Source organism: Pipra filicauda, unplaced genomic scaffold, assembly GCF_003945595.2.
Source record: "Pipra filicauda isolate LSUMZ 115617 unplaced genomic scaffold, ASM394559v2 scaffold23_size5868930_pilon, whole genome shotgun sequence".
In the NCBI taxonomy this organism is placed as follows: domain Eukaryota; kingdom Metazoa; phylum Chordata; class Aves; order Passeriformes; family Pipridae; genus Pipra; species Pipra filicauda.
The window spans coordinates 2,655,685-2,674,541 of NW_024104354.1; the positions used below are offsets into that span (position 1 = coordinate 2,655,685).

At 35.7% G+C, this 18,857-nt stretch overlaps 1 protein-coding gene across 1 annotated transcript in view; it reads right to left on the minus strand.

Moving 5' to 3' along the window:
• Window positions 1–2,137: 2,137 nt before the first annotated feature.
• The window catches only part of ENPP3 (ectonucleotide pyrophosphatase/phosphodiesterase 3), a 37,425-nt gene continuing 20,705 nt past the window's right edge, over window positions 2,138–18,857 (minus strand). The window contains exons 14-25 of the mRNA XM_027752119.2: window positions 18,479–18,510; window positions 15,474–15,601; window positions 13,684–13,750; window positions 12,211–12,298; window positions 11,293–11,462; window positions 11,144–11,192; window positions 10,241–10,395; window positions 8,178–8,313; window positions 7,595–7,672; window positions 6,135–6,267; window positions 4,040–4,196; window positions 2,138–2,518 (exon numbers count right to left, since the gene is read on the minus strand). Coding sequence (XP_027607920.1) covers window positions 2,345–2,518; window positions 4,040–4,196; window positions 6,135–6,267; window positions 7,595–7,672; window positions 8,178–8,313; window positions 10,241–10,395; window positions 11,144–11,192; window positions 11,293–11,462; window positions 12,211–12,298; window positions 13,684–13,750; window positions 15,474–15,601; window positions 18,479–18,510 — 1,367 coding nt within the window. The 3' untranslated portion in view covers window positions 2,138–2,344. The remainder of the gene's footprint in view (window positions 2,519–4,039; window positions 4,197–6,134; window positions 6,268–7,594; window positions 7,673–8,177; window positions 8,314–10,240; window positions 10,396–11,143; window positions 11,193–11,292; window positions 11,463–12,210; window positions 12,299–13,683; window positions 13,751–15,473; window positions 15,602–18,478; window positions 18,511–18,857) is intronic.

Sequence of the window (18,857 nt, forward strand, 5' to 3'; positions counted from 1 at the left end):
TACTTTTACCTGTAAATGACCCACTTCACTTTTGAATGCTAGATATTATGACAGCTGAATGAATTGTAGGGGGAAATAAACATGACTACAGCAAAATCACTTTCATATTTGCTTTCTTAGAATAACTGCAGTTTCAGACACCATTACCACAAAAGTTTGTGTAAAACCCAAATATGTGATCAAGAGCCTCTTGTGTTAGATGCTACACAAATACTGAAAATAAGTACAGTTTTTATCAGCCTGATAGGCAGAGACCTTTACACATAGCGCCTCAACTTTTATCAGCAGGATGGGGTTCTTTTGGGGAGAGGCTAGGCATTTTGATATGTAAGAATATTGAAAGAATATTGTGAAGGAGAACAATGAATCAATGTTGCTGCTATGAATTTTGTTGCTAAATCCAGTACCTGTCATGTGTGAGAACACAGATGAAATTAATATTCAGAAGTCTGCACAAAACTTAAAGATATTATTTTATCATGCAGGTACCCAGATATATATATATAATTCAAAAATAAGTGTAACTGTTCACAAAGGCTTATCTCACCAGAAATTTGCTTTCATAATTGAAGTAGAGTATTGTCCTGAAGCTTGTATTGCTGCCATGGTTGGTAATGTAGGGGTTAATTAAAATTTAAATATATCAAGTCACAAGAACATCACATCGTTCAAGCTAGTTCAAATTGCTAATGTAGACATACCAAATATTATACTCTTAAGAAACTGTTTCTTCTTATCTCTGAAATTCATTTTATGATTTAGACTAGTTAATGTACGTGCCTAAGTAAGTATGTGTTGTGTAAATTTATTGATTAGAGTTAGGTATGATTTACTATGCAGTGAAAAATCAGTTGTAGTCTTAATTGGGGCAGTTTAGCATAAGTCTCTGATTTAGATGGGCAGACTTAGATGCTGTAGTGTTATAGGGTGGTGAAAGACAATTCCATGTTCAAGGAGACAGTGTAGTGGCTTAACCAAAGATAAAAATCTTTGATCCCACATCATGATTTAAGATCAATATTGTTAAACTATGTTTGGAATGTGTGGGCATACAATGATCAAGACTTGGGGGGAAAAAATGTCCCGGAGCGGGTTTGGATTTTTTGTGCAGACTTTAAAGTTTCCCTTTTTAAACAGATATACCTCTTCAGTACACAGTTAGTTACAGATTGAAACACTCTTTGACACGGTTCTTTAAAATGCCCCCACTGTACCTACAAATAAGACAAGTGATCAATTATCTGCTGTTATTCATACCTATATTTAGCAGCATTTTCAATGGAGTAAATCAGCTCAACACTATTAATGGGTGACATTTGTATAATAGCAGAGTCTGGGAGTTTCCACTGTCTTGTCCTACTTACCTGCCCTCAGTAATAATCTGTGTACAGCACAGTGTGAGTTACAGAGTCTCTGTGTACAGTCTCTACAGAAAGGAGTACTGATTTTTTTTGTTTGTTTTTGGATGTTACTTGTAATTTTGTGCTCTAATCTCAGGTTTAACTACTTAAAAATAGACACAAACAGTTTGTCACCAGGCATTTGGAAATTACTGAAAATACAGGTAAACATCCAGACAAAATTCTTCTGGCTAGAGCATTTCTTTTACCTCTTCATGTTCAGAATGCTTTAAGATTTCTGAAGGGTACAGAGTATAGCTCATTTACTCCAACTTCACATTACCAGCATAATGAATTAACCCAAGTGGAAAACACAGAGGATGATCACAGAAGACATTTCCACAACATGCAAACTTTTTGTGACTCTGAATATGTTTTCATGTGAATTAATAGGTGAGAAAGAGAACTTCAGAATATTTAAGGGAATCCTAGTATTAGATAACCATAATCTCTGTGATAAACACAAGGGAAAAACCACACATGCTCCTTTCAAACTGTTTCATTTTCCAATTCCATTATAGAAATATTTTCTATACAGTCTAGAATTCTGGCATCTCTCTATTATAACATACGTTCCTTTTGCAGGTTTGGGTTTTTCCCCATGACTAATAAAATATCTATATTAATATTTTATATTGTGTATTTTATATAATGTTGTATATTAATTTTTATATAATAAAAATATAATCTGTATTTTGAAAGCCTGGCTCAACAATGATGATTCAATTCACTTTAGGTAATTTTTATTCATATTTTTTATTCAATTTCTATTGGCACAAAACCCTTGACCAAAAAACACAAATTTAAAAAAAGAAATTATCTCCTCTAAGTGTGTTTTCCTATAGGAGAGCTGGAGTCATGTTTCCTGCATACTTTAGCAAAGAAAAAAGTGAAATCACTTAAATTTTCTTTCTTCTATATGCTGACACTTTTTTCACAGGTACTCAGTCATTTTCAGTCTCAAATATTGGCAAAAATGTCTTTAGCTTTAAGATCTCAGAGATGGGTTCATTTCTTTCCTGGTAAAAGTCAAGCCCAGTTAGCAACTCCACATCCCGAACACGTGCAGAATGAGCCTGAACTCTTTCTTCGACCCATTCGGAAAGTGTCTTATTTTCCTGTCAAAACAAACAAGAACAACGTTATAACACAAAAAAGGCACTCTGTTGTTTGGTGGTGATGCTAGGCAATTACCAGTGTTTGAACTAGTTTGACAGGCTAAAGGCCTTCAGTTGGTAAAACTTCTTTCGGGTTTTCCTAGGCATCTTTACAGCCTTGCTTTTAGGTATCTCATTTAAACAGAATCAAATGGATGTCTCCTCTTCCCACCTCCCCATTTTCAAAACCACAAAGAAGCAAATTGTGCTGAAATGGCAAGTGTACCTTTAACTACTAAGTACATATGAGTCATGTTTTAAACACACAAGTAGGGATAGTTTTAGTTACAGTATACAACAGCTGCAGTGCTCAGGCTAGTCCAACAACAGGCACCTGACAACCTGAACACAGTCCTTACAACAGCTGTCTTGATTGTTGTACAGCAATAATAGTTGCTAGCTAGACGGAGAAAACAATGAAAATGTAACCACTAATCAATCAAAAATGTTACTGTTCAGCTCTTTTACTACAAAGGGGGTTTTTTTGCAAAGAGATGGCAATTTGCTTTTCCATTAATAATATCTGCTTCTAACACAAATGGCTCACAAAATTTATGTTACTGCAAGATACAATGAATATGAAGTGCAACAATTTTGGGGGGGTTTGCTAAACTTTAGAAATAACAAGTAATTTCCAAATTATAAAGGCTAACTAATTAATTCTAATTATTTATTTTGTACAGTTAGTCAACTCTTAACTACCAAAAGGATCACTGGTAAGTTGTGGATTACAAATGAGGAGACACAGAAGTTGTTTCCAAGTAGCACAAACTTGCACCTGTGTTGAGTTATGAGTTCAAAGTTATAAATAAACTAAAAACTGGCTTTAAGAGCCAGTTCAAGTCCATGCAGCTCTATTTTTGTGTCTGGAGACTCTGTAATACACACACTGAGTTTAGGAACCTTCTGCAATCCAGAGTTTGCAGAATAGATACTCAGCTGGCACAACAATACATATTAGACTCAGATAACTTGTTTTGTTTGCTACAAAACATGGGATTTACACTGTTAGTGCTAAACATAGATTTTATTTAATCCAAGTATGAATTTCAACTGCAGAACCATCCATCTAAATGCCTGCTGTCCAATTTCTCATAGAGATGGAACAAATGATTGAAGGAATTCTTCTAGCTACATTGAAGTCCTTTAACACCTCTGGAGTAAGTTTATGCTATAATCTTCCATAAAGCTATCTCATTACCCTGTTGCCTGTACTGCTGTTCTTGGCTGTTCTAGGTGACAGTGTTTCCAATACAAACCTTGTCACACCTTCCTTTCTTCTTCTTTGCTTCCTATTGGCTGATTAGTTTCAGGCTACCTCTACTGGAGCTTCTTGCTCTTCCAGTCATTGTTTTTTGACTCTCAACTCACTCTCAACCCATTTGGAATGAATTAATTAAAAAGACTCTCCTGATGACTGGATTCCAATGGGAATCAGTTCACAAAGCTCATTGGCACACAGGAGCATAGAACTATACTTACAGCACAGCTTTCAGTGTTGTCAGGTCGGTGAGGAATGATAAAAGATGAAGCATCCAAGGACCCTAAACAGTTCAGTGGAGTATAGGACTTGTTCTTGCAGCTAGTCAGAACCACAAAGTAATGGGTTGGGACAGGGATTTCTGTATTGTTTACATACCTACAAAATAAACATCAATTAAGACATTCATTGCACTATCAAGTATTAAAACCACTGATGCCATTAACAATGTATAGACTTTTTCTCAACATAGATCTTTCAATACCATATGACTAAATTTCTTTTATTTATGGCCAGTCTTCGCGAGCGAAGATTTTTGGGAAAGGTCATTAACCCTTCCAGCCTGCGCAGTGGATTTTTAGGTGAGACACAGCGTGCGCTGAACTGAGCCCACCCTTTAGTCCTGAGGTTCATCTGCCGGGGCCGAGCAAAGCTTGGACAGTGGCAGTGAGGTCCCCAGGATGTAGGTTTGTTTAGAGTGACCTTCTCTTAGGTGGATTGCCTTCCACGGCTGACGAGCTCCACCTGCCCAGGGGGCCGGGAATCGAACCCGGGTCGCAGAGGTGAGAGTCAGACACTCTAACCACTAGACCACCAGAGGCCCCAAATTTCTTTTATAGTTGAAAAAAAAAAAAACAAAAAAAAAAAAAATACCTGATGGAATAGGCAGCTTCACTATCTCTATTTCATGAACAGCAAGCACGCATGGATTATTCCTTCTGCTACAAGCAGTCCCACTGAAACCAATAGGACTGCTTACAGGTCAATACTAATTTTTACAAAACCAGGGATATCTACATCTGGAACAGGCAGGATAGAACATCATATTTGCCCTTCATTACACTAAGAATTTCAACCACATGAATTGGAGAAGAGTGATGAGAAAATTAACTTCAGGTTCCTTGCCAGAAATGCCAAGAAATGCCAGAATTATGAGTTGTGGCTATGTGCTATAGAAACCAGCTTAGGATAACCAATTGAAAATGTCTTTGCCACCCTTTTCTGACTATTCTGTGAACATGGTCACTTTTGTGTATAAACTGATGAGGAGCTGAACGCTTCCCAAGCTTTCTGTATATCTTCAGTATTCAACAAAACACCATCCCTGAAATCATTATGCTGCTTTGTATGACTGACTAACCATGCTGAATAAAACATGCTTATTCCAAACTGTAGGCAACATTATGCGGTCAGCTGGGTATTACAGCATTCTGCTTGGAAGGAAGTTGTAGTTTCTCCTCCCTTCCACGCTCCTACTGCATGGTAGAGCTGATTTTCCTGTTCTCAAACCATTTTTAACAGATGTGGTATGAAGTCTAGCCTTGAATAAAACATCTCCAGTGACAGATTCAGCTGTGCAGATTTGTCAGCACCTTTCTACTGCATAAACGCTCTTACTGTCACAAGGCATTTTCCTTAATCTAAGTTGTAGTTCTAATTCTGTTTTTTCTTCCCTTTGTCCTTATCACTAACATAAATAAACAGTCTTTATCTTTTATGTGTACCTCGAACATGTCAGATGTTGAAGTGAGCTGTGTAAGTCATAGCTATGCAAAAGTACCTCTCAGGAATGCTACATTTTGCATTCCCAGTTACACAATTCAGTGAAGGCAAACACAGAAATCTGATCTTTGATAAAACACACCAGTTAGATACAAAGGAAAAAACAACAAATACGTGAGCAAGCACAACATGAAAGTGAGAAAATTACAGTTAAGCATCTCTTCTGCATAATTAGATGCCATATATTCTCCTATATTTCTGTCGCAGAGGCCCAAAATCTAAGGCATAAAACTTGGGAAACTAATTACTGGTCTGTATCTGTGCCTGTGTAGAGAGATACATATGTATCTGCAAAGCTTTTTTACTCTTTACTGGAGCTTCAACTTCCACAGTAGTGTATCTGTTTGCAAGAGTATTTGCTGTTTTATGAGTAATAGTAGATGTAGGATTATAAAGAGAATATTCCATATATATTATATATAAATAATATCTCCATGATATTTCTTTATTTTTACTTTTAAATAATAACTTGCTTAGGTGGAAACACAGTGGAAATAATACAGAATTTGACTTCTGGCTTTTTTGTGTACTTACTGCTTAATTTCATCAAGACTATCAAAATGGCCATCATTATTGTTATCAAACACTGGTCCACTGATAACATTTACACCATTCCTTTCTCTAGCATACTGCTGAAGAAGCACATTATGGAAATAGTCCCATATGTCTGTCATTAAAAGAAAATGAAAGCATAATTAATATAAATTTGAAGTCATTTCACCACTAAAAAAAAAACATATTTCTCTTTTTGCCATAGATTAATGATAAAAAATTCAGAAGTCAACTGCCTGTAAAATCAACTCTTTGTTACACAAAACTTGGATTTCATCAGAAGGGACATATTCTCACTCACCATTGAAAGAGGCACAGTAAATGCTATTCTAGTTCTGCAAGGTAAATTGCACAACTGGAGATATAATGCATTCAATCTGAAATTGAGCTACAATTCTAGAGCTGAGAGGTCATTCATTTCTGCTCTATTTGTTGGTATATTACAATTGGTAGGAACTGAGATAATGGTTTTGTGAGGAAATATTCACCACCTGAGAGTCAGTTTAACTCTACAGAACTCGCATCTAATATCACTAGACAAATTTGGCCTATTTCACAGATGTCATTAGAGAAAACACAGTTTGTAAGATATAAACTAGTGAGGCTAATCAAATATTTATAACTAGCATGGCAAAAAAGAACAAATGTGTTTTGAGGGTTGAGAGCATATCCTACTGATTTTCCTCTTCATGGTCTAGAGAAATTCTCATAGTTCTACTTGGAAAAAATTTTCATAATGAGGTCTGAATGCATTAGAAAGCTAGTTACATCACTGCTTTTTCTCCAGCTTTTGCCTTACACAATTCCTCTTTTTACCTCTTTTCTAAGAAAATGAGTCCAGGCCTAAGAGTAAAACAGGATGACATGTAGTTGTAGAAAATTTCTTATCAGTGATTACAAACAAATGTGAGTCAGGCTTGATTAGAAAAGTTAATGTAGCTTATTACATTTGTATAATTGAAAGATCTATTATAGAAAAACTATTCCAAGATTAATATGATCTGGTTTGAGTTTCTGCTTGATGAAACAGGCACTTTATCAGGACACTGTTTACAAATTGTGTTCTGCCTTCTCTTGAGATTTTGCAAAAGGAAAAAGTGCCATTTTCATTCACCTTGGGCATTTTCCCAAGGGGATATTTTTATGAGAGTTTCCTAGCTATCATTTCATGTTGGTAGATGAAGAGAAAATTGAAAAGTGAACAGGTACACCTAAGCAGAGATCAGACAGGACTGTACACAGAAAAAAAAATAACTCATGTAAGTGTGTTTCAACATTGCAAACATGTTCTTTTCAAAAGTTTTCAAAAGTTTTAAATGTATTTTCACAACATCTGGATATACAGCAGGCCATACATATATGTTTTTAAGTCCTTGTGATAGCTTTATCAAATCCAGAGTTACAGAAAACTAATCATAATTAATATAAATCTTGCAACCTACCTCTGAAAGCTCTATACATGGGAACAATATTGCTGGTAAGTAAGGCATCATACTGTTCAACAGCAGAGGAATTGAAGTCTATATAAAAAGACCAAAGTATAAATGAATGGAATACTATACAAAGGCAATATATCACTAAGAATTGCAGGTATATGTAATTCAATTACATTTTATATTTGAGCATGAGCATATGATCCTACTGCAAACATATCACCTTATTTGTTTGTACAATCTGTTCAATAAATAATAATTATCAACTTTGACAATAGGAAGTTAATATTTATGCAGAGGAAAAGGCATAGCCCTTCCTTCTAACCCTTTACATCTTTCCAACCAGTTTTCATCACGTTCAAGTTGTTCCATTTTTTAAAGAAAAACTTAAATATTCTAAACTGAAAATATTTGGATACAAGTAGCAGTTGTCCTGCTTTTAGTCAGTCTGCAAACACTGGAAACCTTTTTCTGCCCAACATGCTGATCCAAAAGAAGGTTTTTTTGGTGTTTGGGTATATGTTTAAACATAAACCCACATCCAGCTGATTAAGACTTTCTAAGGTCTAGCTATAAAAAGAACCATGCTCACTGGGAGGATAGAGGAAACTGCGGGTGAAGGTCAGCCCTTCTGGGTAGTTGGAACAATTTTGGCTCTGAGCAGCCGGGATTCTAACATCAGCCCGCAGACAGTCTGAAACAGTGGGAGGAAGAGAAGATGTGTTTTCCTGTGAAAAGGAAAAAAATAAAAAGGTATTACACCCACGGCTGTGGCTAAGCCAATGCTTTGTATGGTTTTAATTTTCTAGAATGGACTTCATTGAATCTTCTCCTATTTTCATAGTGAATCAGGTCACTGCAAGTAAGGGATACTAATGTTTTCTGGATAGTGTTTTTCCTCTACTTCTGTTTTTAGGTAATTCAGGGAAATCCTTATGCAGCATGTAAAATTGTAGTAGCAAAATAAGGTTATACCTTAGGCAAAAACAGATGACATTTGACTCATTTGTCACTTTTACATATTTCTGGAAACACAAACTTGATGTCACATCCTCCTGGAAAGCAGCTAGTATACAAAAATGACACTATCATCTCATCTTAGCATCTGAGGATGCTGTCTCCATAAGAATCTGTGCTGCTGAAGAGTTATATCTAAAGAAATTCATAGTAAATTTGGTACATTTTACTGGCTAGTTTCACTAAGTTCACTGAGACATGTTAACATGCGCACTAGATAAGATCTGGCCAAAAGTGATTCTGATGTGTTTAGTTGTTTCTATAACCTTAACTTTTGTTCCTATAACCTTTTCTACAACCTTTTTTTCAGAATTTTGCAATAGCATTAACTAAATAATCTGAATATGCTTTTCCGTGTTTAACTGCATTTTCTTTTTCATCCTGTACATATAGATTTCATATAATTTATTTTAATTTTTGTTAGAATTGAACATATTTATTTGTTTTATACCTTTATAAACAGAATAAACATCTAAATTGATTTTCAGTAGATTGTTTATTTTGACTGGTTAAAACCAAGTAGAAATAAAGAACTAGAATGTTCTTCTTGTGCCTCTTTGTACTCCTGGATTTAAATTTCTTACTTTCTTTGTCAAAATTCTTTCAGATGCCCATATTATGATCAGGTTGTATATTAATGGAAAACATATATATAACATGGAATGAAATATATAATACAAAAGTCTTTCTTTGCCACCTGAGCACATCACATGTCATTGTTAAGCAAATGTATATCCAAGTGCAAATCTGATATCCAATTCATTTGAGCAATTTGTCCTTTATAGTGTCCAAATCAGTAAGGCAAGCTTAATGGATCAGGGTCACAGAAGAAACTAGTATTTTAAACTTAATGATTAAGCTGTGATATTAAACAACAGCTTTAACTTTTTTATGGTCTGTTATTTCCCCATATTTGTGCTGATAAAATAAGATATCTCATAGACATCAGTAACAGACCTCTTCAGACAGGAAAATCAATGTAGAAGTTATTTCCTCAAGACAACTTAGAAAAAGGGTCAAATTATGGGGGAAGATAAGCCCATGAATGTCCACTAGTTTACTGACCCTGAAAACTCAAACCATTTATTCTGGAGCTACATATCCTTGAACCCTGAGAAGTTCATTCAACTATAATCACATTTTTCAGAAATGATATCATGTAACAGAGAGCAAATAAGCAGAACATACAGAAATATGCATTAGTACAAACTGTCTTGAAGAGTTTGGAAAAAGAAATAGGAAATTTTTTCCGAATTTTTTTCCAAATAGGAAAAAGATCACGATACTCTTAGGAAAGCTTAAAAGCTTCTGATTTTGGAAATCACAGCCTGCTTTTCCTCAGGAACTGATGGGCAAGTTGGAGCACTGTGTTGACAGCATATCCCTTTCACGGAACAGGCTGAAGGGAACCAGCTTATCAGCAGCTCTATTCTTCTATACCTAAAAAATGGCCATTCTCACTTTTTTAAAATTATATTTTAAGGTAGCTGAAATTTAAATGATATCAAAGACACTTTTCATTTTCAGACGTAAGGGCCTTAGGCCATCAGTACTTAACCAGGATTCCTGATGAACGGACCCCATTTTCAAACCATTATATCACATATTTAAGAATAGTACAGATATATGATAACCTACAGGCTTATTCACAGTGTATGCAGTCCACAGTGGCATCCAGATATCATAGCTGTATCCACTCACATACTGATGATGGGATAGAAGGCAGTATACATTTTTCTTCTGAAGAACTTTGGGTCTCCCATATGGCAAATGATGTGAGCTTGCCTTCTTTACTAAAATTTAAACAATAATTATTGATTTATTCTTCTCTAACATATTGGATGGCACAAAAGTTTAGGAGAGAAGAGAAAAGAATTTAAATTAAAATTTTAATAAATAGAAATAAAAAACACCAGTAAACATGGATATATGTTTCTTTAAGCTTTTAGTTTATGAGTGGAATAAAAAATGTAGAAAATAGTTTTCTTATTATGTTTAATGTACAAAAGCCACTGTACTAGATTTTTAAATTCTTGTTTCTTTGAAATCTCATACCAATATATATATATTGAACTTATCTTGGAGTGCAGTGAAAATGACATCTTATTTGGCTAAGAAGCATTACAATGTTTCCTAAAATTTCCAGAAACCACAAAAAAGCACACAGAAATATCTATGGGAATTTTTGATTAGAGAAAGACAAAGTTACGGATACAAGGTAGGAAACAAGAGTTACAACGTATAGGCTGGAGGTACTCAGATTTTCTCCAAAGACCACTGGAACCTGTATAATTTTTTCCAAGATTTTAATGGAATTCAGATCCTATTCTTATATATATATGTTGCTATAACAGTATCCTTTGGCATTCTTTAAAGAAACACAAAGGAAAAAGGAAAAAAGGTATGCTTCTGACTTGGCTTTCCTACTTCACTCCCAACTGTAATTAACATTGCAAAAATCCCCACTGATACCAACTACATAAAATATAAACCAAGTATAGATTTAAAAGTACTGATGTACTTTTCAATTTTGTTACTTACTTTCCTCTGTAGTGAGATTTAACCTCTCATTTAGTGTTTCTTCTGGCATCTGTAAAGTATAAGAGAATCATTCAGAATTAATCCACAGTTTAGGAAAAAACAAAGAAAGCAGAACACACTTGAAAATGATACCAGAAGTCCCTATTTACATGCATGCATGTGCATCCCAGTGTATCTTCAGGAATCAAACTGGAAACTTGACACGAAGAAGGAGGCGATTCTTCTTTTGGATGTGAAGGACTGTAAAAAGGTTTTCTTAAGAGGTGATTCAAGCTGCCATGTGTTCCATTGTTTGGTGCTGGTGTTATACGCAGCAAATCTGTTGGAACATTTGAAATTTGTAAACATATTTGAAGACTAAAATGGCATTTTCAAAAGTCACTCACTTTGCAATTCTACACACCTCCTATGCATTCTAAATGTAGAAGTCATAACTTTTTCCATTATCTAAACTATGATGGTAACTACTCCCATCAACCTGCAATTTTCTAGGTAGGGGGGTTCTTTGCTATCTTCCACTGCATCAAAATTTGGTAATTATAGACTTAAGTACTGTTGGTATAGTTTCATACATTTCCATAACATTCACAAGGTTAGATGATTTAATGTGGAGTACAAATGTGATTGCAACTGCGTTATACTGTGAAGCATCCTAGCCTATTGCATTTTTCTGTGATGCTTTAATCCATATTTCCTGAGGCACATACTTCATAATTGCTCATTGCCAGGACTGCAACGATCCCTCATACGTTACAAGCTACAAGATTCTTATCCCACAATTCCTCAGGCATCATTTCAACAGCAAGCCCACATGGTAGGTATTGTTCTCTCTGATTCTTTAATGGAATTCTTCTGCAAACAGAAAAAACCTTCAAAGCAGAACAACTTTTGGCAGCTAACATTTTAGCACTGTACAGAAGGCATAAGAGCATTTCTTTAGTGTTTTGTGGGAAAAATCTAATTTCTGAATGAATTCACTGAATTTTTAGTTACTCTTCTTTTAGCACTTATAACACTGGTATTTGAAAACAGTTTATTATCTCAAGTACTGGATTGTTTCTACTTACCACACATAAGATTGTAAACCTCTATGTTTTCAAAAGCATCGACTTCTGTTTTCTCTTTAAAGCTTGGGCCATGTGCTAAGAATATAGCCTAGATTATTATTAAAAAAAAAAAAGGTCATCTAAAGGAATCAAAATTCAAAAATAATTCAGTTGCATTTTATGGAAACTGGGACAATGAAACAAAATTGTCTTTCTGCAGTCACAAAAGTTAAAAATACAGGATTGTTCTGGTAAAGAAGGTAAATTTTGGCCATTGCATATAATTTGAAGAAAACTGCAAAACATATATTCATTTAGCAAGATACTTTGAACTATATACTTTGAACTCTTGTTTGGGTTTGGGGGGCTTTTTTTTTAAAACTCATTGCATTCTTAAGTCTTTGGGTCACTCAAGAGTCTATAGCCATGGCTAAAGCATCAGCAGGGAACTGTGGAGACCCATTCCAAGCTCAGCAAAAACTTACATCCTTACTCCTTGTTGGAGTTTGCAAGCATTGTAGCAAAACACTGACACTACATACAATCTCACAGTAGTTTCTACTACTTTATAACCCTCCTAAGCTCTCTGCCATAAGACACAGGAAACATGACTAAAAAGGGCAATGACCTGTTCTAAAGCAATATTATGTTTCCATAATAGAAAAGGAATTTTTAACTTATTTTAGAAAGATGACATTTGCTCCTTTATAAAGAAAAAAATTGCATTGGTCATTGTGCCACCAGCATAAGGTTTTCTATGATTAATGTTTCCAGGGTAACCAGAATTTACCTTTTCTTTCCATACAAACATTCAGTGTCATTCTGATCAGTATACTGACATTTGGTTTTAAAAAAGTTGTGAAGATCTGGAAGAATTTGATTCTTGGACACAGAATATGGGACATGTAGTGGTATGCTTGATAATATTTAAAGGTTCACATCACAGAAAGTACATGAAAAATCAAAAGCTCAAAACCTCAAAATATTTTCATTGTAAACAGAAATGAAAATTAGATGAAACTACACTAACTTTTTTGTACTGATGATATGATTAACTCTTGTAAGATAAGTACAGACAATGAGATTTGGCTTATTTAAGTATACAGGCTTTCAGATGCTTAGGTGAACATCCAGAGCCTATGGAGATTTTTCAGTCATTGTCTTGGTAGAAGAATGAAATAACAAAAGAATTCAGTGTCCCGTAGCTAAACATGGTGTACTTGATTTACTGTAGTCTACCTGGCTCCCAGCAGCTAAGGTAAGCCCAGAGAGGTTTTACTACAGGACCCCAATGAAGTAGCCCTTGTACATACGGATGGAAGGCAACACAAATATGTGGACGTAGAATGTGTGTTAACAGTTTACATATCTTGTTGACATAGAAGAAAAAGCACACTGCAAAAACTGTCATATATTCTGTATTCTGGTGGTTTACCCAGCAAACCATGATTTTGTATTTAATAAAGTGCAAGACTTGAATAGAAATCATCTTACCTCCATACTTTTAAATTCATTGTTATAGCCATGGTTACCCCCATCACAAAATGTGTAACTTTCATCCCTAAGGAGAAACCACCACAGAGTGTAAATAAAAATGGCACAAATAGAACCAGTTAATAACAGTCATTGTGACGCATTGGACTCTGGATCATGTCTTAAGAACTGACTCTGACATAATATTGCAGTACTTACTGCTCATTATAGTGTTCATTTTTATGAAGATGTCTTTCTCCTGTAACAGAAATTGCTATGGACAGAAATAAATTATCCTAGGTGGCTATAAGTGTACAGTGAAACAATGTTTTCAAAATAAATTGAAAAAATGGCTACTTTTGAAACAAGGACTTCACCTAGCTACAAGTTTCAGAACAAGTGTGATCTGCTTAGGAAGAATTCCACAGTTATATTCCCTGGTGTTTGCATTTTAACAGAAAATTTATAAGGGGAGAACTCTGATACCAGCCTCTGCAGAATAATATAGATAAGAATGCAAGGAATTTTGCCTTACAAGACGAGGCATTTTCATCATGGATTCTGAAGGGTGAAGGTGAGATGTGGAAGTATAGGGTTGGATTATAGGATTAATAACATGTCAGAATAGTCTGACATAGTGACTAACACTTATTTTAATTTACCCATTGCTGAGACACATGGAAAGATAAAGAGATAGTCACCCCATATTAATTCAATGCACAAAGCACAAGCATCCTGTTTTCAGAGGATTGAACATTTGAGCATTGTTAAAAAAGAGTGATTATAAGATTTTTCGGTGGACATTTCTTTTTATATGTCCAGGATGATTATTTGGTTGCATCAAAACAATCAAATCATATATTCATTTAGATCAGGAATTTTCTACTCTTTTAGTAGTCTTGAAATTCCAAACTGGATCATGCTGCTTCTACTGCAATACTGTAACTCAGTAAATATAGTATTGCTGCAAACACCACAGATTTTGAATTGATTTTTCAAAGCCTTGGGTCTAAGGCTTGTCTGAACTGCTCTTGACTTGCTCAGAGCTATTTTTTTAATGTTTCACTCTTACAGCAATTTTTGGTAATGACCAGGTGGTTATGTCTAACTTGTTACCTTATCAACCTATCTTTGCACGATAATACAAGTACGTCTGACACTTGTGGAATGCACCACATCTAGTGAACTGAGAAGTAATGTTTACTTGCAGATCAGTGAAGAATGAGCAAACTATAGTGTTAGCACACATATGGGAAGAACCTATTCGGATCACAGAGTGAGGAAGAAACTTGGACACATTCCTTCTGGTGAAGGACTCATAATACTGTCATTGGCCATATCCACACATGCACCAGATGAAGCCATCAACCTTAGAACCCAGAAGGGCAGTGGAGGGGTGACTGCAATGTCAAGAAAAGGGCTAGATACTAGAATGCTTTATATAACAATTTTAATTGCATTATTTCCAACCCAGCATATTCTGTGATTCTGTGATTTTTGAGAATTTTGCTGTGAGGTAGTATTCATTTCTTTACTTTCTTTTTACTTACTTTTTTTTTTTTTTTTGGTAAAAATTTAATCTGAAATAATGATTATTCTTGTACTAGACTATTAAAGTTTGAATCACACTAATAACACATTCTTGGCTTTATGTATGAGGCATGTATCCTTTTTACACATAGTACAGATTTTAAATTTAACAAACATGGAAATGTAACAAGCCTAAAGGAAATGAGGTGTCTGTGAAGGAAATAAAAAGGATGAGAATGGGATGAAAAAAAATAGGGTAACAGTCGCACAAATTATATTACCTCACAGCCAGCCACTGTCGATCCACCAAAAGATGAACTTTATCAATACGAATGTTGTTAGCATAGTGGAATCGTTTTGGCAAGTCAGGCGTCAGATAGGGCTTGAAGTGCTGAGGGGAGCTTTTGCACTGTGCAAGAGCAAAGAGTCCAGTCATGAGCTTCACTGTTTCAAAAAACCACCCATCATTCAAAATTACCACAAACATCTTAGTGACATGAATGTAATCATAGAGCCCATTATTCACAGATAGCTTCTCAGATAATCTGCAGATGTCATTTTTGGTCCAGAAAGCAATGGAAGGAAAAGTGGCCCTTTTTTTGAACTGTTCAAAAATATGGTATATATAATATGTATACCAAGTTCACAAATACTGAGGTAAAGGTACACCCAAGGCTGAAAGACATTCAATAGCAGTGTTTAGTCTATCTGTTCCTACTAATATCGCTGGCATCTAGTTGGTAAAGTTACACTTTACAAGACAAAGTTCCCTGGTAGTTTATTTCTGCCATATTCTGTTACTTTACCATTCAATAAATAACAAAGCAAGCCAAGTATACATAACATAGACTGTGGTCTAGGGTTTCAGCTGCAAGCCTGAACATGTACTCTCGTGCTATGTAAATGTCCATTGCTCAGCTGTTAGCTAAAGGTCTTAGCTTTTACATCCACATTTAATGTGTTAATATCATTCAAAACTGCTGTGTTAGTAGGCATGCCATGAATGAGCTTGGAATTGAGAGCCTAATGATAACCATATGACATATTGCAAAGACTTAACTATACGTGGCCATTAGAAGCCATTCCAGCTGGCTGCAAGCATCATGGCAAAGTTTCAGAAGTGTTGCTCCTGATAAGGAATCCAGCCCTGGGACTACACAGAACATCTAAAATGCTGAGGGAAATGCTGTTAGCAAGGTAGCTAAGCCACAGAAGTGGACCTCTTTCACCACAAAGGCTGTACAAACTATAGCGTGCTTAGAGTCTGATCTGACATCTTCACCTCTAAGTACTTGAGTTGTATGGTCTGCACAGAATGAGATTAACATGTGAAGTACGTGTGCCTCAGTAGTCATCGAAGAAGCATAGAGGAATCCATGCACATGAAAAATAAGGATTCAATGTGTTTGCTAGCCCAGGAGAAGAGGTTTAATTAAAGGGAAAAATAGAGGAAATCAAAATACAACTTTAAATCTGTTGATCAGCAATTAATATACAACACACAATTCCCTTCTCTGTCCAAATACCTCATTCTAAGAACTTGAGAGGGACAAAATACACTAACCATTTGTGAATAGAAAAGAGGACGTATCCTGATACTGGGCTATTCCCATAAGGCAAGAGATATCACATCTCTGCAACTATTAGCAGTAACAGCTTCAACTGAGGTTGAGAGCATGCATTTAGTGATATTCCTCTCACACTAATGCTCTTTGATACGACAGACTCCACGTCATATAGTGAGGTAGGGGATGTAGCACTGAAAAGCTCTTCTGCTATTTCCAACCATTGGTATCCTACTCCTGCATCTGCTTTGGATGCTGGTGAATAAAGGACATGCTCCTAGGCATGCAGAATCAAAAAAAAATTAAACAGGAAGGTTCACCGCCTTTGAACTTCAAAGGCAGGCAAAAGCTAAGTGTAATATTGCGTAACTGAGCTGTTAAACAGGTTAAAGGAAGACATCTAGTGGTGCTTTATCAGAGACATGCCCAATGGGGAGTCCAGAATTTTTCCAAACGGAAAGCATTTGTTCTAAAAGTACTAGAACTTCTGTCTACTGCTTGCCCTAGGACAAGTCACACAAAAGAATGAAGAAAAGAAGGGGAATTTATGCCAGCACATAGAGAGTAAGTAGTTTAAATTATTAACTCACTGTAAATTGTAAATGCAAAGAAATACAAAAAGACAACTGTCCTACAAGTTTTTTAGTCTGTCTACCACATTCATCCCAGATGTATTAATGTATATCTTGAACACTAAAAAAAAAAGGCAGTGAATTATCTATCTAAAACAGTGTAAGAAAAAAAAATGCACTGTCACATCATCTTTCAATAAAAGAAACAGACTTGGACTTCCTTTGTTTGGCACTCTGTTCTGCACTCCTTTGTTTGCATCCTTCAGAGCTCAGCTGTCAAAGTGTACCCACAAAGAGCCATGGGAGCAATACGGGAGAGACAGGCAAACTTGGATCTGCCCTTAAGTGCTACATCCACACAGCATGGCAGAGACCCAAGCAGAAGTACCAGTATGGGTCCCAGGGGTGGTGCAACATACATAAAAGCATGGCAAGTATTTAAGTGATACATCATAAAAATCTTAAAAGAGCCACACTGCCTCATGCTAGAGGTCCATCTCGCCTAGTACTCTGCTTCAAATCAGATCTCCAAAATTCCCAGAATCAGATACTTAGAGGAAGTGTGTAAGAACAAGTATCAAGTATCAAATTAAGCTTCTTTCTTGTACCTGCTCGGTTTCCTGTAGGCTTCAGGAATTTTTTAAGTCAGAGGTTCCTTGTGGATCATGTTTATAAGCCCTTACAGGGTTGTCCTGTATTAATGTGTCTAAAATCCCCCTTTCCTATTTTTATTTCCAGCCTCTACAACACTTGTGGCAACATATTCTACAATTCATTATCTGTTGTGTGGAAAAGTTACTTTAACCAAGCCTAGCTGCAGCAATTGTGGTCCAGTGCTAATAGATGCCTGTCATGTGAAGCATCTCTGTGCTGTACTGTGTTTTATAATGAAGATATATCCTACTTTCTCCATGTAAAGTCCACCACTCCTCTTTCAAAGTGAAGTACAGAAAAATCTTTTGCTCTGAACAGAGGTCCCTATGGCAAACCTTGGTGCATCATCTTTGAACAACTTCCAGAACTGCCTCCTACAGTACACACTGGAGTCAGTACACTATTTAAACAGGCACTGTAGTCTCATTTTTTTACAAATTGTGCTAGTTCTATTAAGAGTAGCTATGAGGAAATGTTATGAAAATATTTACTCACTGTGAGGTTTTTAACAATTCCTTCTGAGTCAACTGTTAAAAAGAAAAGATGAATTAACACACATTCAAACAGCTGAAGGTCCAAAGCCTCATGAGAAAAATTTCAATTTTCTCTGAAATTGATTTTCTTTACTAGCTTGTGAAGACTTAACAGGTAGGAATGTTATGTTTCCAAGAGTAACTGTCAGTAACGTAGGAATGTTACACTTCCAAGGGTAACTGCCTGGAAGCGTGCCTGTGGAAGTGCCTGGCACTTTGGGTACGTCAAGACAGACTGTAGAAAACTGCCATGGTGATGATTGCCAACACCTAAAGCTGATAGATCATCAGACCCAAGGGTTTTTGTTTCATCTAACCTCTGTTTGAAGTATAAATTTTTT